We start from the raw sequence: 20,504 nt of genomic DNA on the forward strand, positions 1-20,504 counted from the left end.
TTGCATGTCCTATGATTTTTGCTTTATAAATGTGTTGCTGAGTTATTTGGTGAATAGAATTTATAACTGTTATATATTCATTGTGAATTGGGACATTAAAACATGTCCTTCTTTGTCTAATTTAATGCATTTTGGTTTAAATTCTACTTTGATATCAGGATCATAACCTCTACTTACTTATCATTTCCAGTTGCCTAGCAAACCTTTGCCCATTCTTTTAGTTTTAGACTTTCTGACATTCTGATTTAGGCATGTCTCATTTTCAGCAGCTTTCTTTGTGAATCAAATTGAAAATCTTTTTTCTTTTAATAAGTTAAACCTATCCATATTTATTAATATGGCATATTTTTAGTCCCACTGTCATATTATTTTATGTTTAAATTATTTTATCTAATATTAATGACATTAATATTGTTATAGTTACATTTCTTTCTGTACATAATGCTTTTTCCTTGTTCTTTTGATTTTTAAAGTTTCTTTTTTTATTTAGGAAAGTTTGTAGTGTTATTCTAGTGGTTATCTTTGTCCTCATACCTTTTATAAAGCCCTTAGTTGTCTTTCTAACCTTTTATTATCTGATTTGTCAATTTTAATATTATCCTTTAACCCCCACCTATTGCTATATCACAATCAATGAACTTATTCTACTTTCCTCTTTCTCTCTCCCTCCTCCCATTTTTATTTGCATTATTTCTGCTATGTTAGAACCAGTTACACATTACATATAACATTATTCTTTGAGCTTTGTTCTCACCTGGTTTTAGTTTTAGGTCTACATTAAATATAGTGAATGATTGCCATCACATCTTTTGATGAAGTTTTGCTACTTGGTTGAATGGAAATCACTTTTTCAAAGATTCTTCAAGAAAGGCTCGTGTATACAAAATTCCCTGAATTTTTCATGTTAAAAACTCATTTTCTATTGCCTTGATACTTGAAGGACAGGTTGACTGAATATCCTTGATTTACACTTTTTTTTTTTCTTTGTGTTTTTAAAAAAATGCTATTCCACTGCTGTCTTTCTTGTATGTTATTTTTGAGCAGGCTGGTCCCAGTTTAATTCTCTTGTCCTTGTAATTTCTTATCTTTTTTGTTTGAAGGCTTAGGTAATTTTTCTTTATCTTTGAAGTCCAATAGCTTTACTTGCATATGTTTGGGAGCTGACAATTCTGGTTTAATTTCCCCATGTAATTTACGGGTATATAGAATTATCAATATATCTTCTTTCACATTCTGAACATTTTTTTGATTTTAAATATAGTTCTGTTTCATCATTTTGTTTAGGCAGTTTAGGGACTGCCATTATTTGTATGTTTTTTCTTCTTTCTCTTTCATTTCAACCACTTCTCTCTGTTCCTAATTACTTTTAACTTTGTATCTCTTTTCATTATCTTGGTTATTTTTCTGCCTTTTTTCAATTTCCCTTATTAAATTTTCACTTGATTTTATTTCCCCCCAGAATCTTTGCAATTTCTTCTTCACTTCTGTGATAATTTTTGTCTTTTTCTCCTATTTTCTTTCCTGGATTCAACCTATTCCCTTCTCATTTCTTCCTGTTTCTTTTTTGTTTGTTTGTTTCTATTTTTTAATTTTTGAATTTCTGGTTCAAGGTGGTTTTTCATATTCCCAAAGTGGATATTTAATTCACTTTGGAGTTTGTGTTGTAGGTTTTTTTTTTTGGGGTTTTTTTTTTTCTGCTTTGGGTTAGTTTTTTTGAGGGGAAGCACTTTTACCAGCTGAAGTTGTCTTGTTTTCTGTTTTCTTCTTATAATAGCTTTGTGTATATTTACTCTGTTTTCATCTATTCATTTCAAAGAGTTTTGAATGGTTTATAAGATTTCAGGTTCAAGGGTATCCTCTTCTGCAGTGAAATACTTTCTTAATGGATGATTCTTGTGCATTTATGTGTGTGTATGTATGTGTGTGTGTGAGTGATATGGGCTAAAGATTGCATATTTTCACAGCTTTGGATCTCATTTTTCTTACTTGACCCTAAATTTCCTTTTACTTCTTTTCCTCTTCACCAAGTTCCAAAAGGTGCCTCTCCATTCCTTTTTTTCCCTTTGATACCAGAAGCAATGGTTTTCACACACTGTCACCTTGAATTATGTGCAGCTTTAATTTTTAAAAATACATAGTAAGTGCTTTGATCTATGAGGGTTCTTTACCAGTATTTTAGCACAAAAGCAGACTTTCTCTTTTTTGTGGTTATCTTAGATCAATCATAGGTCCACCAAGAGCCGCCTTCTTTTTTTGTGGCAGGAGAATGGGACACAGCTTGCCAAGATCTGGTTTTTATTTTTCTACTTCCAGATAATTTGAAGTTTGGGCATTCTTAGTTATACAGATGGCATGGGTTTGGTGCAGTTTTATTTGTTATCTATTCTGTATTCAGCTTTTTGGAGAATGATTTGGGAGATTCAGATTTACACTGTGATGGCTGCTATTATGTTGGCTACTCAGGAATTCCACCCCTAGTGTTATTTTGATGAAAAATAATACTCTGCACAAGGAATTTTTAAAAGAAAAACAATGCAGCTCATCCAGGTTTTGCGAGTAAAGGGGCAACCAGACACCTCATTCTCTTTCCAATACCTTGTCCTGGGTTGGAAGGAGGGGACTGCTTATGGTTTGGGAATCTTTTCCTAAAGGATGAACATAAAGTTATTTCCTCCTCCTCAATCATGATAAGTCCATATGTTTCCCATTCCAGGAAGAACCAGAAGAGGAGGGTAGTCTTGAGTCTGATCAGGTCTATGACTCAGGCTCTGATTTATCTGGTGCTTCCTATCTCCCTTCCCCTCAAGCTCCTATGCATCAGAGTTAGGATTATCTTTTACTTCTGCGAGAGCTGGTGGAGGGAATAGTCACCTAAAGGCTTTCTTAACGCTTGGGTTCCTTATAAGACCTGTGCATTCACTCAGTTTACCATAGAATTGGGAGCAGCCAGAGGGTGAGGTGACCCAATACTACTGAGCTAAATACCTGGGTTTTGGCTTCAACTTTGCACTAATAGAACATTAGGACTGTTCTCATCATGGCTCAGATCCCTGTTTACCTTAATCACCCCAATAGTTCCAAACCCTCAAGTTGTCCACTGTTATCTGGGGTCCTAGTCCCATATTGCCAGTATGTCTGCCCCTCTGAGCCAATCCCCCATTCTTCCTATTCCTCTCGAACACTTCCTCTGAGCCCTTTAAAATTCCCTTTTTTAAATGTCCCATCTTTTTTTTTTTTTTTTTTTTAATCGCCCTCTAAGAATGATTTGTGCTTTAGTAGAAAGGGCTCTTTTTTTTTTTTTTTTTTTTTTTTTTGCGGTACACAGGCCTCTCACTGTTGTGGCCTCTCCCGTTGCGGAGCACAGGCTCCGGACGTGCAGGCTCAGCGGTCATGGCTCACGGGCCTAGCCGCTCCGTGGCATGTGGGATCTTCCCGGACCAGGGCACGAACCCGTGTCCCCTGCATCGGCAGGCGGACTCTCAACCACTGAGCCACCAGGGAAGCCCCCATCTTTCTTTTTTAATGCACGTTCTCTGCTCCTAGAGGACCTACTTACTTCCTCTGTGGCCTGTAGCCCTCTCAAGAAGTGACTGCTTTTCCTTCCACTCCCCACATACTTCAGGGCCAGGGTTGGTGTCCTCTCTTCTCCCATCACTGCTAACAAACAATTTTTTCTCCTTCCTTTTTCTAAGCCCTAGCTGATCTGAACTGTAGCCATCTGGACACAGTATCTCTCTTTGTCTCCGCAATGTAGTCTGCTAAGGTTCTTCTACTCATCCATTATTGATGACATTAGCTTCTGTTTCATCATCTTTCTCTCTACACCTGCTCCACTCTTGTGGACATTGCTATTTATGGGGAAACTCATCTAATAATAATCATTTGTTAAACTTCTCACCTCCATTAACTTTTCTTCCACTCCATCTCAGTCTGGAACCTTGGCATTATGGTCATTGAATGACCTCCAAAATCTTGAATTCAAGTGTGATATTCTTTGACCACTGCCTCCAATTCTTCCAGCTCACTTACTCTTGTATTCCTATTTAAATAATTCCTCAATTTCTCTGAGATCTCCAATCCATTAACTTCACTACTTTTTCACTATCCATCACCACCGTTATATAGTTATTTCTCTCCTTATCCAGCTTAGAGTCCATGGTCCTCCATGGGACTCAATCACTTACAAACATCCTCAACTCTCACCCCTCTCTCCTTGTATTACATCACTTGATTAAATCCCAACATTAGTTGAGTCCAATGATCTACTTCCTCAGCAGCACCTACACTGAAGCTGTTGAGTGTTGCTGGGTAAAAGTCACATAACTGGGATGACTAGTTTGCCATCCATGTATAATGATTATAATCTTCAAACAGGCTCTCGTTCTCTCCGAGCAATCCCGTCATGTTTCTATAGAAAGTCTGCCCTTTCAATTTCTCAAGAAAAGTAATTCATACATTATCCTCCTTCCTCAAACCTCTTCCACCCCTCATCACCTTTACTCTTAGCCTCTGACTTTGCTTTAGACTTAATTGAGGAAGTAGAAGCCATTCAATCAGAATTTCCTCATTTTCCCACTGTGAAATCTACCACTTTACGTGAACTGAAATCTATCTTGTCTGTTTTACCTCCTATCCCTGCTCTTGCCAAACAGAAATTCCTCCTGCTCTGGCTCCAGGACCCTTTTGCCTTCTCAAGCATTTCATTCCCTCAGTTGTCCCCACTTCTCCACTGCATCACCAATCTCTACCTACCTATTGGATCATTTCCATCAGCATAGCCTGCTCTAGTGACTCTCATCCTAAAACTCCATCCCTTGACTTTGTCTCCCACCTCAACCACAGCCCTATTTTTCTCCTTCTCTTTCTTCTCTACAGTTATATCCAGTCTGCCATCTCACATTCACGCTTCAACCCACTTTCCTCTGGGCTTGCTTCCTTATCACCACACTGAAACTGCTCTTGTCAAGGTCACCAAGAACTCCTATCTTATCAAATCTGGTGGACTCTTGATCTCCTAGCAGCATTTGACATAAATGACACTTTACTTTTTGGTTCCTGTAGCTTCATACTCTCCGGCTCTCTGGCTCTTTCTTCTAAGCCTGAAATCTAAGTATTGGAGTCAGTGTTCCATCCTGTTTCTTCTTAATTACCTGCCCTTTATGTCGGTGATTTTATCCAGTTCCATGGCTTTAAATGCTGATGCCTTCCAAATTCACACCTTCAGCACCACCGTACTTCACTCCCGTGCTCCAGATTCATTCAGTGGCTATTTGATCGCTTTACTTGTATGCCTGTTTAACATCTCAGTCTTAATAGTTTAAAATACAGCTTCTGATCTCTCCCATAATCCAGCATTTCAGTAAATGGCACCATCATTCAGCTGTTCAGCCAACAATTGACACGTAATCCTGCATTTCCCCTTTCCCTCATATGTGGCAGCCACGAAAACGTACCTCTCAGATGTCTGATTACAGGGAGCATTATTGACGGATGTACTCCACATACTGTGCTCTGAAATCTATCACCGTGTTCCAGGCTGCACTTCCCACTGACGGCTCCCAGCCAGTGACTGAGTTTGGCAGGGATACTAAGGCAGGCCTATTCCTAGGAGACATAAGACTCCTTTGATGAGGGACATTGGCTCGAAAACTCCTCATTGGCTTTCCTGAAACTTTCTTGAACTGCATCATATCCACTTTTCCTAATCTGCATCTAGTCTAAAGGCTCTCTCGGTCCCCTTCAGATCCCTCCCGATTTTTTCCTCACAGGTGTCTCCCCCAATAAACTTTTTGTAGGTTTAATCTGATCTTGCTGTCCACTTTACAAAGAACCTGAACTAACACATCATAGCTGATCCTCAGCATATTTAATGTCATTTCTATTTCCTAAACACATTTCTTGCCCTCATCCACTTCTCTCTATCACCATCACCACTTGAGTAGGAGCTATGCCATTTGTCCCCTGGATTCCTGCAACGGCTGCCTACATTCATTTTATGCCTTTTCAATCCATTCTCATCACAGTAGCCAGAGTGAGTTTTTAAAAATATTAAATCGACCATGCCATTTCACTGCTTAAAACCTTTTAATGGTTTCCCATATGCTTAGAGTAAAATTTAAACTACTTCTGCCACAAGATGCTTTAAAAGCTGGTTCCTGCCCCTCTTCTCAGCTTCATCTCTTATCACCTTCCCCCTGGTCCCCATGCTCACCAAGCTCCAGACATACTAGTGTCCTTTCCCTTCCTACAAACTGTCAAGTCTTTTCCTGCCTCAGGGCCTTTCCACTTGGTCTCCCTTTTTCCTAAAATATGCTTCCCCCATCTCTTCGGAGGATAGGCTCATTCTCACCCTTAGTGCTCAACTTAAATGTCCCCTCATTAGTGAGAACTTCTCCCAAGCCATCATCTCCATCCAACATTATCCTACTTCCTCCCAAGTGGTTATCACTGTCTGTAACTATTTTGCTTAGTGTCTGTTTCTGCCACTTGAACAGGAGCAGGCAAATTATGATCCATGGGTGGCCCACGCTCTAAGAATGGTTTTTACATACTTAAGTGTTTGAAATATTTAAGAATATTTCATGACACATGAAAATTATATGCAATGCAAATTTCAGTATCCATAAATAAAGTTAGAACGTAGTCACTCTCATTCGTTTATGTATTATCTATGGCTGCTTTAACACTACAACAGCAAAGTTGAGTAGTTATGTATGGCCCATAATATTTAAAAATATTTTATATATAAATATATAATAGCCTAAAATATTTACAGATAAAGTCTTCTGACTGCTGCACTAGAATGGAAATGACATGGGACATTAGGTCAGGGACATTGATTGTCCTGTTCAGTCCTCCACTCCCAGTGTCTGGTCCATAGCTAGTGCTCAATAATTGTAGGCTGAACAAACCCTCTTCCTCTCCTGGGTACTATCAATATCTGAGGGGGTAGGTGGGCTTACCCCTCATTGGCTTATTCCCTTCTAAGACACAGTGAGAAAAATTAGGAACCAATTATTATTGAGTCTGGGAGAGTACCTTGAGAATAGGACTGTGTTTTATTCATTTTGAAATACCTAGCAACGCCTCTTGCACAAGGTAGGCTGCAGCTGGAAACCAAAAGAACTCTTGGGGTTACTGTTAAGAGGAAATTAGTGCACGCAAAGCATTTAGCAGAATCTCAGGGGTACAGAAGTATTCAATAAATGTTTGCTCCTGCCTCAATTTTCCTTACTGTAACAGGAATAAAAATATAGGGCTGTCACACAGACTAAATAAAACAAGAATGCTCTGTGTGAAACAGCTTTGTAAGCCACAAACACTATCCAAATGCACAAACATTCAAGTGCAACATATGAATGACTCTTGGCATTGAGCAACCCAGTTTGGAGGGAAGGGCCCTTCCTCATCTAGAAGTGAAAAGACCTAACTCATCCTCTTACCGCTTATTAACTGACCCTGGACGATTGCAACTTCGGTGTTGTTTTCTTCATGTGTAAAAGCCTCCTCTGAACGGACAAGACCGTCACTCGGGGATCCAACCTGCGTCTCTCTGCGTGTCCTTTCCTTTCCCGGCATGGTACCGAGACTGCCAGACCTCGCGTCCTCCCCAAAGCAGGCGGCGGCGGCGGCCGGAGGTGGGAGGACCAGCCCGGGGGCGGGGCTATGGAGGGGCGTGTCCGAGGCGTGTCCGGGGTGGGGCCTTCCTCTCCCGGCCGTCGCCGCCAGGCTGAGGCGCACTGAGGCGGCCCTGGAGCCGCGCTGCTGCACGAGTTGCCGAGCAGCCGGGGAGGCGCTCACTTCCGTGTCGGGCCCCGTGGCGTCCGGCGCCCTCGCCAAGGGTCGGGCGGGCCGCAGGTCAGTCGGGGAGGCTGCCTACCCCGCCCATCCCGTGCGGAGGAGTGGGGCGCCGTGTGGGCCGCGGGCCCGGGAGGCGGCAGGGCGCCCTGATGAAGGGCCCGGGCCGCGCTGATAACACGGGCGCCCGGGGCTGCAGGCTCGGGCTTCAGGCCGATTCGGGATCCCCGGACCGCGGGGAGACCCCTGCGGGGCTTTGTGGTGTCCCAGCCCCTCCCCTTTCGTCCCGCGTCGTGGGAGTCCCTTGAGCGTTTCTCAAAATAGGGTCCGCGGGGGGACTCCCGCCCCCACCTAAGACTTTCTGAACCAGAGTCTATGTCGTGGTCCGGGAATCTGCATTTTCAGCAAGTGTCCCTGATGGTTTTGGTGCAGGTGGTCACGGAACCGCAGTCTGGGCACGCTTCCCCAGAGGGCTGGGCACTGTCGACCCAGCAGGGAGTGCAAGTGGGTGCATTTGAAGGTGGGGCCCTGTGACTGGCCTTGAAATGGTGATGGTCCTCTGCCTTAGGGGTATCTCTTGAATCCTTGCGCCCAGGGTGCTGCTGTGTTCCTATTGCCATCCACCGGAGTCTTCAGACGGACAGACGCTTAGTGAGTGAAGTGCTCAGGTCAGGAGCCTTAGGAGTGAAACAGTGCTGAAGGAGTCGGTGTGGGGTGCAGCTGGAAGAACTTGGAGTTGGTCCTGCTGACCTGGATTGGGGCTGACGCCACCACTTATGGCAGGGCAGCCCTAGTGTAGACCCTGCACACATTACTATTTCTTTCTCCAGTGTCCTCACCTGTCAGTAGGGACAGTAACTCCTACCCAGTAGGGCTTTTGTGTGAATGAGGTAATGTCTGTCAAGTGTCTCCTACAGTGGCTGGCACATAGCATTCAGTAAATGGGAATTGTTAAGGGTGATGCAGCTTATAGTCCCCCAAATTAGGGATTAGTCAAGTGGAATAATATGTGGTCAGGGGTAGTATATCTGGGAGAACTGTGCAAGGATTCTAACTGGGGGTGCAGGGATTCTAACTGGGGGTGCTTGGGAAGGTCATGTAAGCAGTGAGGTTTGCCTGCAGCTTTGAAGAATAGATAGGATTCCAGGGAGCTGATAACAGGGACAGCGTGAACCAGTTCCATTCCAGGCCTCAGAAGTGGTTCTTTCACATGGTTCGTTGTTGGGCTGCTCCTTGGACTTTTAGGCAGTGTAGGAAGTCACATTGATAAGTGGATTTTGAAGGCTGGACTGTTGGCCCATAATAGTTTCTGTCTACTGTGTTTCACACACATGGTGTTCCTCAGACTCTAACGGTCTCCTTCTCTTATTAGAAATTGGCTAAACTGGAGCATCTATGAAAGGATGCTCAAAGTTGATGGCAAAGTGAATGGCCATGGATGTAGTTGAGCCTATTGGTAGCCATTTTACACTTGCTATGAAATGTGAAGATACATTGGGAGTACATTTTTCCTCAGGGTATTGTTTTAGGTTCTGTAGGAATGCCACAGTCAGCTGTGGTTCATCTATCTCCAGAATGGATTAAGAAATAAAATCCTTAAAATGTCTCTAAAGGTTCAGCTATTTCAGAGGGAAGAAGCCAGATGGTTTAGAGATGTCATTTGTTGTTCTTCTGGACCAGTTTGGCTTTTGGTATACATGGAATTCTGATCTCAGTTGATAAATTATATATCCCTTAGTTACCTAACTTAAGAATTACAACTACTGTTGTTAATAATTTCTGCTCTTACGTTTCCTTAAATCTCCAGAGCCAATATAAAGTCCTTCAGTATATACCCTCTTGTAAATTTTTATGTTATTATAGATAATATTTATCATTTATTGAGTACTTACTCTGAGCCAGAGACTGTTCTATATGCTTTTTATATTTTCTGTCAATTACTCCTCTGATAGTCCTTTGAGGTAGGCATCATCCTTCCCTCCAATTTAGAGATGGGGAAACAGGCAGAGGAGGATAAGTATTTGCCCAAGGTCCCAGGCTAGTAAGTGGTAGAGCCTAATAGCCTGATTCCATGCTACGTGCTGTTCCCCTCTGCAAGTCTACACAGCTCCCTCAGACTTACTGTAGTTTAAAAAGATATGTGAATACTGAAGATCATAAGCACACCTCACCTTTGCTTTATATGTAACAGACAATGCATTATCTCGTTTAATTCTTTAAACAGTCATTTCAACAGCTCTGATTTGGTTGGTAATACTTTATTATCATTTACAAATCCTCTGAGCCAGAGTTTTCCAGCTTCTCAGCATATCTCAGACTTCTTTTGTATTACATTAAATCCTTCGATTCAGTATTGCAGGTGCTGAGGAATTTGTTTTAAACCACTTTAGAATGTATTTATTTTTATTACCTATTTCATGTATTGTTGGAAATGTCAGTGGTGATTGTCCTTTGTTTTTACAGAGGGGTACTGTGACCACCATTGTTTTGCAGTTTCTGAGAGTGTTTCCAGGCAAAACTTCAGGTGTCAGAGAGAGCAATGGAAGGTCACAAGGTAGAAGAAGAGGCGTTGGATATTCTTCGACTGAACGTGGGTGGCTGTATTTACACAGCCAGGCGGGAGTCCTTGTGCCGCTTTAAGGACTCAATGCTGGCATCCATGTTCAGTGGTCGTTTTCCTCTAAAAGCAGATGAATCAGGTAAATATTTAAAGTCTGTAAGCATTATCATGAATATTCATTAAAATAAGAGTCTAGTTTAAATTCCCTTTAATTTTTCGAATTACAACAGAATGTATTAGCTTAGTATGTTAATTACTGAGATCATTGGGACTGTATGGAGATTCATTAAGTACATGGAGAAATTAAATACCAGTTTCTAGAACCTGTGATGCTGTTGCTAAAAGTTGACAAAAAAGTGAATGTGTGTAAAGGCCAACCATCACCTAATTATGGGGATTAATCATATTTTGAAAGTTGTTCCATTCATACAACTCAATGGGTAAAGGTATTGAGCCTGATTAAATATATTAGCTTCTCTCTGTGTTCTTCAAGTTAAAAAATGTATTTCTCTGGAGAAAGGAGCTGCCCTCATAGCTAACAGGGCAGGTACTGTCAGTGTAGAATTAGTGTTAAACTCACATCTAGTCCAGCTGCAGAGCCTTGTGTGGGCAGATGTGTATGCCTAAGAAAACATCAGTTCAGTGAGACTGTCAGTCACCCAGGACTGAAAATTGGTGTTTCAGAAGAAACTGTAAAATACAAGGGCTAGGGTCCTGGGGCCACTCTCTGCTTTGAGTGCTCTGGGGTTCACTGAACCTACTACTGGTGGTAAAGAAACTTCAGCAGAGCAAGTAAGGCTTTTTGTACATCTTAGGCATTCTGGGGCTCGTAGAACCCACTCTTGCTTCTGTGTTAGAAAAAAGGGATTGAGGAGCTCAGAGCGTGAGGGGTTGTTAGTAACCCTGGGTCTGGAGAGATTGCTTTGCCAGGTGAATGGCAGTTGGAAGAATGGAAAACTCACTGATGTCTGGTGCCCAGGACTTGATGTCCATCTGGACAGAAAGTTTGTTGGTGTAAAGGTGGTAAGCAGGGACTGAGTTGTTTCCTCTGCCTCTAAGTTTTTACCTTCTTAATCCCGTCCTAAACTAATCAAGGGAGGAAGGAAATCATTGAGTAACCTCATACCGAAGTGTTTTTTTATTTTTTTAATTCTGCTGAATTGTCTACAAAAAGTCTTTTATCATAAAGTAGTACCAGTATAGTATTTCTTTTCTAAAGTTTCATACAAAGGAACTAACCTAATAAGTCTGAACAAATGGCATGCCCATAGCCAGGAACCCAGGGTTTATTTGTTGGCAACACTGCAGGTCGACTTGTAGGGTCACTGACATACAAATGCTGGACCCCATTATACCCTCATTAGGGAGGAACTCCATACACCTTTCCTGGCCCAGCTGGGTTGAGATTAGGGGTAAGCTTCTGTTTCTACCAGCAGTCTAAGGTCTCCATGGCTTTTGCAGAGGCCATAGTGGGAATATAGCCCTTGCATCCAAGATTTCTAATGGAGCTCAGAATATGTTTTCCTTGCAGGTCAGAATACAGAGGCTCCCCAAATTTGACTAAACCTATTTAAACACTAGATATTTAACTTTCTTTTGAGAAAGAAACATTTCTAATTGTAGAGGTCTTCAGTCTAATTCTAGTTTGACATGTTGAAATTTTACCGTGGTCGTTGGTATCTATTCAATCATTTTTGAACTGAATATTTTCTAGGGGCTTGTGTTATTGACCGTGATGGACATCTATTTAAATACCTTTTGGATTATCTTCACGGAGAAGTTCACATTCCCACAGAGGAGCGAACCCGCATTGCTCTGCAGGAAGAGGCTGATTACTTTGGCATCCCTTATCCGTACAGCCTGTCTGACCACTTGGCCAATGAAATGGAGACATATTCTTTAAGGTCAAATATAGAACTTAAAAAGGTCTTGGCATTTTCTTAAGTTTTACAATATATGTATGAATGTTTATCTAATATTCATTTATTATGCATTTATTATGCACAAAGCAATGTATGTTATTTTGTATAGCCCATGTTGTAACATAAACCTAAATGAGACAGTTTTACATCTTACAGTATTTGTTTAACTGTATTATATATCTTTATTTGTTTTGTTTTCTTTGTTTTGAATTTTATTTTATTTTATTTTTTTATACAGCAGGTTCTTATTTTTCATTTTATACATATTAGTGTATATATGTCAATCCCAATCTCCCAATTCATCCCACCACCACCACCATCCCCCGCCACTTTCCCCCCTTGGTGTCCATACGTTTGTTCTCTACATCTGTGTCTCTATTTCTGCCCTGCAGACCGTTCACCTGTACCATTTTTCTAGGCTCCACATATATGCATTAATATATGATATTTGTTTTTCTCTTTCTGACTTACCTCACTCTGTATGACAGTCTCTAGATCCATCCACGTCTCTACAGATGACTCAATTTCGTTCCTTTTTATGGCTGTGTAATATTCCATTGTATATATGTACCACATTTTCTTTATCCATTCATCTGTCGATGGGCATTTAGGTTGCTTCCATGTCCTGGCTATTGTAAACAGTACTGCAGTGAACATTGGGGTGCATGTGTCTTTTTGAATTATGATTCTCTCTGGGTATATGCCCAGTAGTGGGATTGCTGGGTCATGTGGTAATTCTATTTTTAGTTCTTTAAGGAACCTCTATACTGTTCTCCACTGTGCCTGTATCAATTTACTTTCCCACCAACAGTGCGAGAGGGTTCCCTTTTCTCCACACCCTCTCCAGCATTTGTTGTCTGTAGATTTTCTGATGATGCCCATTCTGACTGGTGTGAGGTGATACCTCACTGTAGTTTTGATTTGCATTTCTCTAATAATTAGTGATGTTGAGCAGCTTTTCATGTGCTTCCTGGCCATCTGTATGTCTTCTCTGGAGAAATGTCTATTTAGGTCTTCTGCCATTTTTGGATTGGGTTGTTTGCTTTTTTAATATTGAGCTGCATGAGCTGTTTATATATTTTGGAGATTAATCCTTTGTCCATTGATTTGTTTGCAAATACTCTCTCCCATTCTGAGGGTTGTCTTTTCATCTTGTTTGTAGTTTCCTTTGCTGTGCAAAAGCTTTTAAGTTTCACTAGGTCCCATTTGTTTATTTTTGTTTTTATTTCCATTATTCTAGGAGGTGGATCAAAAAAGATCTTGCTGTGATTTATGTCAAATCACAAATTTATGTCCTATGTTTTCCTCTAAGAGTTTTATAGTGTCTGGTCTTACATTTAGGTCTCTAATCCATTTTTGGTTTATTTTTGTGTATGGTGTCAGGGAGTGTTCTAATTTCATTCTTTTACATGTAGCTGTTCAGTTTTTCCAGTACAGTTTATTGAAGAGACTGTCTTTTCTCCATTGTATATCCTTGCCTCCTTCGTCATAGAGGAGTTGACCATAGGTGCGTGGGTTTATCTCTGGACTTTCTATCCTGTTCCATTGATCTATATTTCTGTTTTTGTGCCAGTACCATATTGTCTTGATGACTGTAGCTTTGTAGTATAGTCTGAAGTCAGAGAGTCTGATTCCTCCAGCTCCGTTTTTTTCCCTCAAGACTGCTTTGGCTATTTGGGGTCTTTTGTGTCTTCATACAAATTTTAAGATTTTTTGTTCTAGTTCTGTAAAAAATGCCATTGGTAATTTGATAGGGACTGCCTTGAATCTGTATATTGCTTTTGGATAGTCATTTCCACAATATTGATTCTTCCAATCCAGGAACATGGTATATCTCTCCATCTGTTTATATCATCTTTAATTTCTTTTATCAGTGTCCCATAGTTTTCTGCATACAGGTCTTTGGCTCCCTAGGTAGGTTTATTCCTAGGTATTTTATTCTTTTTCTTCCAGTGGTAAATGGGAGTGTTTCCTTAATTTCTCTTTCAGATTTTTTGTCATTAGTGCATAGGAATGCAAGAGATTTCTGTGCATTAATTTCGAATCCTGCAACTTTACCAAATTCATTGATTAGCTCTAGTAGTTTTCTGGTGGCATCTTTAGGATTCTCTATGTATAGTATCATGTCATCTGCAAACAGTGACAGTTTTACTTCTTCTTTTCCAATTTGTATTCCTTTTATTTCTTTTTCTTTTCTGATTGCCATGGCTAGGACTTCCAAAACTATGTTGAATAATAGTGGGGAGCGTGGACATCCTTGTCTTGTTCTTGATCTTAGAGGAGATGCTTTTGGTTTTTCACCATTGAGAATGGTGTTTGCTGTGGGTTTGTCGCATATGGCCTTTATTATGTTGAGGTAGGTTCCCTCTATGCCGACTTTCTGGATAGTTTTTATCGTAAATCGGTGTTGAATTTTGTCAAAAGCTTTTTCTGCATCTATTGAGATGATCATATGGTTTTTATTCTTCAGTTTGTTAATATAGTGTATCACATTGATTGATTTACGTATATTGAAGAATCCTTGCATCCCTGGGATCAATCCCACTTGATCATGGTGTATGATCCTTTTAATGTGTTGTTGGATTCTGTTTGCTAGTATTTTGTTGAAGAGTTTTGCATCTATATTCGTCAGTGATATTGCTCTGTAGTTTTCTTTTTTTGTCGTATCTTTGTCTGGTTTTGGTATCAGGGTGATGGTGGCCTCTTAGAAAGAGTTTGGGAGTGTTCCTTCCTCCGCAATTTTTTGGAAGAGTTTGAGAAGGATGAGTGTTAGCTCTTCTCTAAATGTTTGATAGAATTCACCTGTGAAGCCATCTGGTCCTGGACTTTTGTTTGTTGGAAGATTTTTTATTTTATTTATTTATTTAGTTAGTTTTCTTTTTTATAAATTTATTTATTTTATTTTTGACTGCATTGGTTCTTTGTTGCTGCATGCGGGCTTTCTCTAGTCATGGTGAGCGGGGGCTACTCTTCGTTGCAGTGCACGGGCTTCTCATTGCGGTGGCTTCTCTTGTTGCAGAGCACGGGCTGTAGGCCTGCAGGCTTCAGTAGTTGCAGCATGTGGGCTCAGTAGATATGGCACGTGGGCTCTAGAGCGCAGGCTCAGTAGTTGTGGTGCACGGGCTTAGTTGCTCCGCGGCATGTGGGATCTTCCCAGACCAGGGATCAAACCCGTGTCCCCTGCATTGGCAGGTGGATTCTTAACCACTGCGCCACCAGGGAAGTCCTGTTGGAAGATTTTTAATCACAGTTTCAATATCATTACTTGTGATTGGTCTGTTCATATTTTCTATTTCTTCCTGGTTCAGTGTGGGAAGGTTATACCTTTCTAAGAATTTGTCCATTTCTTCCAGGTTATCCATTTTATTGACATAAAGTTGCTTGTAGGAGTCTCTTAAGATGCTTTGTATTTCTGCAGTGTCTGTTGTAACTTCTCCTTTTTCATTTCTAATTTTATTGATTTGAGTCCTCTCCCTCTTTTTCTTGATGAGTCTGGCTAAAGGTTTATCAATTTTGTTTATCTTCTCAAAGAACCAGCTTTTAGTTTTATTGATCTTTGCTATTGTTTTCTTTGTTTCTATTTCATTTATTTCTGCTCTGATCTTTATGATTTCTCTCCTTCTACTAACTTTGGGTTTTGTTTGTTCTTCTTTCTCTAGTTCCTTTAGGTATAAGGTTAGATTGTTTATTTGAGATGTTTGTTGTTTCTTGAGGTAGGATTGTACTGCTATAAACTTCCCTCTTAGAACTGCTTTTGCTGCATCCCATAGGTTTTGGATCATCGTGTTTTCATTGTCATTTTTCTCTAGGTATTTTCTGATTTCCTCTTTGATTTCTTCAGTGATCTCTTGGTTATTTAGTAACATATTGTTACTTCTTACAGTTTTTGAAGACATGTTTCTTAATTACCACTGCTCATTTTTTAAGGCCAAAATTTTATTCTAGGACAGTATATTACCACGCCACTCAAAAGTTCATGGAGTTTTTATTCCTCATTGAAGGTTTAACACTCTTTGATGGCTTTTTTTAAATAGAACTCTTCTTTTGAAGTTCTTCTTAAATTAAGAGCAGTACTGTAGTATGTGAGGGTATAGTGGGATTAATTCATTTACTGAAATGATATTTTTAAAGGATGGTCATGATAAATAAATGACTGTATAAAATCCCTTACCTGATTTAGTGAGTGTAGCAGTTTGTTACTAAGTTAAAACATTAGTTTGATTAGTTCACCTTGAGATCAGTAAAGCTTTTTTTAAGATGCTTCTGTTTTAAATCACATTTGAAATGCCTTTTTTTTTTTTTTTTTTTTTTTTTTTTTTGCGGTACGCGGGCCTCTCACTGTTGTGGCCTCTCCCGTTGCAGAGCACAGGCTCTGGACGCGCAGGCTCAGCAGCCATGGCTCACAGGCCTAGCCACTCCGCGGCATGTGGGATTTTCCCGGATCGGGGCACGAACCCGCGTCCCCTGCATCGGCAGGCGGACTCTCAACCACTGCGCCACCAGGGAAGCCCCTGAAATGTCTTTACATGACTTGAACAGCTTCAGCTGTTTTTGTCTTATTGATAAGTATTATATTTGCTATTAATTAGCACTTTTGAACATCTAAGAAAAATTTTTCCTAGATAATTGTTCATAGTGAAAAGTGATCTGAATTGGTTTGAATTCTTTGAGTTGGATGTCAGTGTTTAGGAGAGGAAGCTGACAGTATGGTTATTAGGAGTGAAGAGAAAGTTGATTTGGTTCCAGATCCCCTTCGGGAATTTGCATGGTTGTATGGGTCCTGCTATTGGAATTATTTATAAACTGAGTTGTCGAACAGTCTTTTGGTGCTGTTTGCCATATCTGCAGAGTGGGGCTAAAAAAGCCTAACTGGAAAGTTGGGACAGATTAACATTCACCTTTATAGTCTTTCATTCTTGGTTTGTATGCACAACAGACACAGCATGGGAACATTCATTCTGCCAGCCAGCTCCTATTTATTTCAAATGTTTTTGACATATAGGACCCTGTTCTAGGGACTGTGTGGGACACAAAGAAATATGACATGCAGTTTTTGCCCTTGAATGGTTTATAATGCTGTTGGTGATTTTCATAGATGTGCAAGTGAAGATAAGAGCCAATACAGGAGTTAGATGGCAATATTAAATGAAAGTGCAACACATGTTAGGGTCCTCTTTTCCTTCACTGAGTCAGTAAATATTAAGCATCTCCTTTGTATCAGGTACTTTCCTAGGCACTTGGGATACAAAACAAAACAGAAAAGAATGCCTATCCTCAGAGAGCTGACAGCAGTAATGCTGTTTCTCCCAGGGAAGGCCTGTACCACTCAACTGGGTGAAGCCCTCTTCCTCTGTGCCCCTTAGCACCTCATAGGCTTACCTGGTAGCCCTTCTTACACTGTGTGCTGATGGCTTATTTAATGTCTGTCTTCTGCATCAGCTATAAACTCAAGGAGGGACCCTGTCTCCTGCTCACCATTATGTCTCCAAGACCTTAGACAGTGCTTAGTATTCACACATAGGTACTTAGAATTCAAGTGATTGAGTGAATAGGTGGATAAATGCCAAATGAGTTCAGACAGTATATATCGAGTTCATATATTCATATCTTTCAGTGTAAAAGAACAAGTTAATCTGGTTAATCCATGATTGGATTTGGAGTTAAGAATAAGCATCAACCATGGGGCAAGTCAGTAAGAGGTAAAAGGAAGATTGAGTCAAATGGAAAATCGGGGGGAAAAGAAAGAATTTTAACTTTTACTTATTATATGAAGATTTTAAAATGATGTTGGTAGTGAGTCTAAAGGAAGAGGAAGTAAAACATAATTTCCATGTGGAGAAAGATTCTCTAGCTGAAAACGTTTTGGGTTTTTGGGTGATGATTTGTCTCACCTCCCCCAATACCCCAAATTCAACAAATGGTTTGGTTTTTAAAGGCATAAACAGTAGGCTGAGATATATAATCTTTTTATTTCCCTTATGACCAGCTGAAATTACAGCTTTACATGAAAGTAATAGAGAAAATTCATTTTTACTTTACTCCAGAATTAAATTCAAATTTTATATATTTTTTTTGCCCCAGGCTTTAACAGACTTCTGTGATTCGTATGGTTTAGTTTGCAATAAACCAACAGTTTGGGTTCTCCACTATCTTAACACATCTGGTGCAAGCTGTGAGAGTAGAATTATTGGTGTATATTCCACAAAAACTGATGGAACAGATGCAATTGATAAGCAGCTGGGAGGAAGAATTCACAGTAAAAGCATTTTTAAAAGGTATGTCTGCGTTTAAATATGAAAAGGAACAAAATTAAGTCTTGGTCTCTTCTAAGAGGTGTTACTGAATGGAATATGTGGTTGACTAGGAAAGAAGCCAGTACCTCTCAACAGACAGTGAATCTCATAGCTGTCGAGATAGGCCTGTTTCATGAGGTGGTTGTAATTCAGACCATTTCACATCTGTATAAGCAATAGGCCATCTACTTGGTCTAGTACAGTGGTTCTCAACTGGGAGTGGTCATCAGAATCCCCTGAGAGGCATTATAAAAAGAGAAAAGAAAGAAAGAAAAGAAAAGCCACATGCCTGGGTATCTCCCCTCCACTATAGTCCAGGGACAGAAACCTGGCCTAGAAGTCAGCAGGCCCACTGAAGGACCCAGGACTGGCCTGTGTCTTGGTGTCCCGGTTTGAGGAATGCTGAAAGACTTTTCATCTGGTCCCTCCCAACTTTAAAATTCTATGCCTTGAACATGTTAAATTCTTAAGGGTTATTCTGTTCATATTTTCCCTGTAATCTCATTTATACTAGTCAATTCACTTAGCAAAAAATTTTTTTTAATTCTCTGAGATATTGGATTGGGTCACATGTCAGTGACTAATGCATGACCACATGAGCTTGCTGTTTAGATAATTAATATGTTATCATTTTCTGAATTCTTTACAGGCAGGGATGTTTATATATGATATATAAGTGCCTGACATAGTGCTAGGAAAGTTTTAGTCAAAGTTGAATCTTTTCTAACTTTACTGGAGTTAGGTGATTTTTTTAAGAAAACCAATTTAAGGATTTGTTGATTTGTCTGCACGGTTTATATTGTGGAATTAACAAATACTTTACCGCAGTAAAAAAAGATCAAATGTAGGTTAGTACGTAAGTATAGTATATTATACTCATCTAGTATGTCGTATATAGAATATATATATATATATACATATATATATACTTAAGGATCACAGAAGAACAACTACTCATTACCTACATATTTTTTTTCCTTAGTTAACAAGCACTTATTGAGTGTCTATTAGCTGTATATATGTATACACATTCATACCTAGGTAGTATATTTTCATTACCTTTTGTAATATTTCTAGGGAGGCAGGAAATAATGTTCAGTATATTTGGAGCTATTATTCAGTAGCAGAATTGAAGAAAATGATGGATGCCTTTGATGCCTGGGAAGGAAAAGGTACAGTACAATTCTTTCATTTCATGGCAGAAAGTAGACTTTTCCTTAATAAGACAAAGCAAGTTCAAATACAGCATTTCTTTTTTTGAGAAAATGTTTTTGGTGTGGGTCCAGGTAGTTGTCACCTTATAGTAACACTGAGGCAGTTTACTTACAAATTTTTAAGCCCCATGAGTTGCTAGATATTATTAATAATCTATAATACAGTAACCTAAAATACACTTTTGTTAGTTATGCTTATTTAGTTCAATTTAAAAAGAGTTTCTGGGGCTTCCCTGGTGGCGCAGCGGTTAAGAATCCGCCTGCCAATGCAGGGGACACGGGTTCAAGCCCTGGTCCAGGAAGATCCCACCTGCCACAGAGCAACTAAGCCCGTGCGCCACAACTACTGATGCCCACGCGCCTAGAGCCCGTGCTCCACAACAAGAGAAGCCACTACAATGATAAGCCCGCGCACCACAATGAAGAGTAGCCCGCGCACCACAACAAAGAGTAGCCCCCGCTTGCCGCAACTAGAGACTGTCCGTGCCCAGCAACAAAGACCCGACACGGCCAAAAATAAATAAATAAATTTATTACAAAAAAAATAATAAAAAGAGTTTCTGTAGCACCTACTGTGTACCTAGCATTGTCCTAGGAAGTATACCTCTAAATTAAGCATAAAATGTGTAATCAAAAAAAAAAAAGAGAGAGAGAGAAAATGAAAATAATGCTGGGAAGATATCTAAAGAGCCCTTAGAAAACAAATATTCTTTAAATG

The 20,504-nt window shown here is 40.0% G+C and overlaps 2 protein-coding genes across 2 annotated transcripts in view; one reads left to right on the forward strand and one right to left on the reverse strand.

Annotated features, from left to right (window-relative positions):
- The window catches only part of SGO2 (shugoshin 2), a 47,050-nt gene extending 39,477 nt beyond the window's left edge, over positions 1 to 7,573 (reverse strand). The window contains exon 1 of the mRNA XM_082630500.1: positions 7,458 to 7,573. The gene's annotated coding sequence lies outside the window, so the exon portion shown is untranslated. The remainder of the gene's footprint in view (positions 1 to 7,457) is intronic.
- A 151-nt stretch (positions 7,574 to 7,724) lies between these two features.
- KCTD18 (potassium channel tetramerization domain containing 18) overlaps positions 7,725 to 20,504 on the forward strand; it is a 37,178-nt gene continuing 24,398 nt past the window's right edge. Inside the window, exons 1-5 of the mRNA XM_082630715.1 lie at positions 7,725 to 7,857; positions 10,261 to 10,496; positions 12,072 to 12,283; positions 18,361 to 18,554; positions 19,650 to 19,744. Coding sequence (XP_082486841.1) covers positions 10,337 to 10,496; positions 12,072 to 12,283; positions 18,361 to 18,554; positions 19,650 to 19,744 — 661 coding nt within the window. The 5' untranslated portion in view covers positions 7,725 to 7,857; positions 10,261 to 10,336. The remainder of the gene's footprint in view (positions 7,858 to 10,260; positions 10,497 to 12,071; positions 12,284 to 18,360; positions 18,555 to 19,649; positions 19,745 to 20,504) is intronic.

Source organism: Mesoplodon mirus, assembly GCF_964341445.2.
Source record: "Mesoplodon mirus genome assembly, chromosome: 8".
Classification (NCBI taxonomy): Eukaryota; Metazoa; Chordata; class Mammalia; order Artiodactyla; family Ziphiidae; genus Mesoplodon; species Mesoplodon mirus.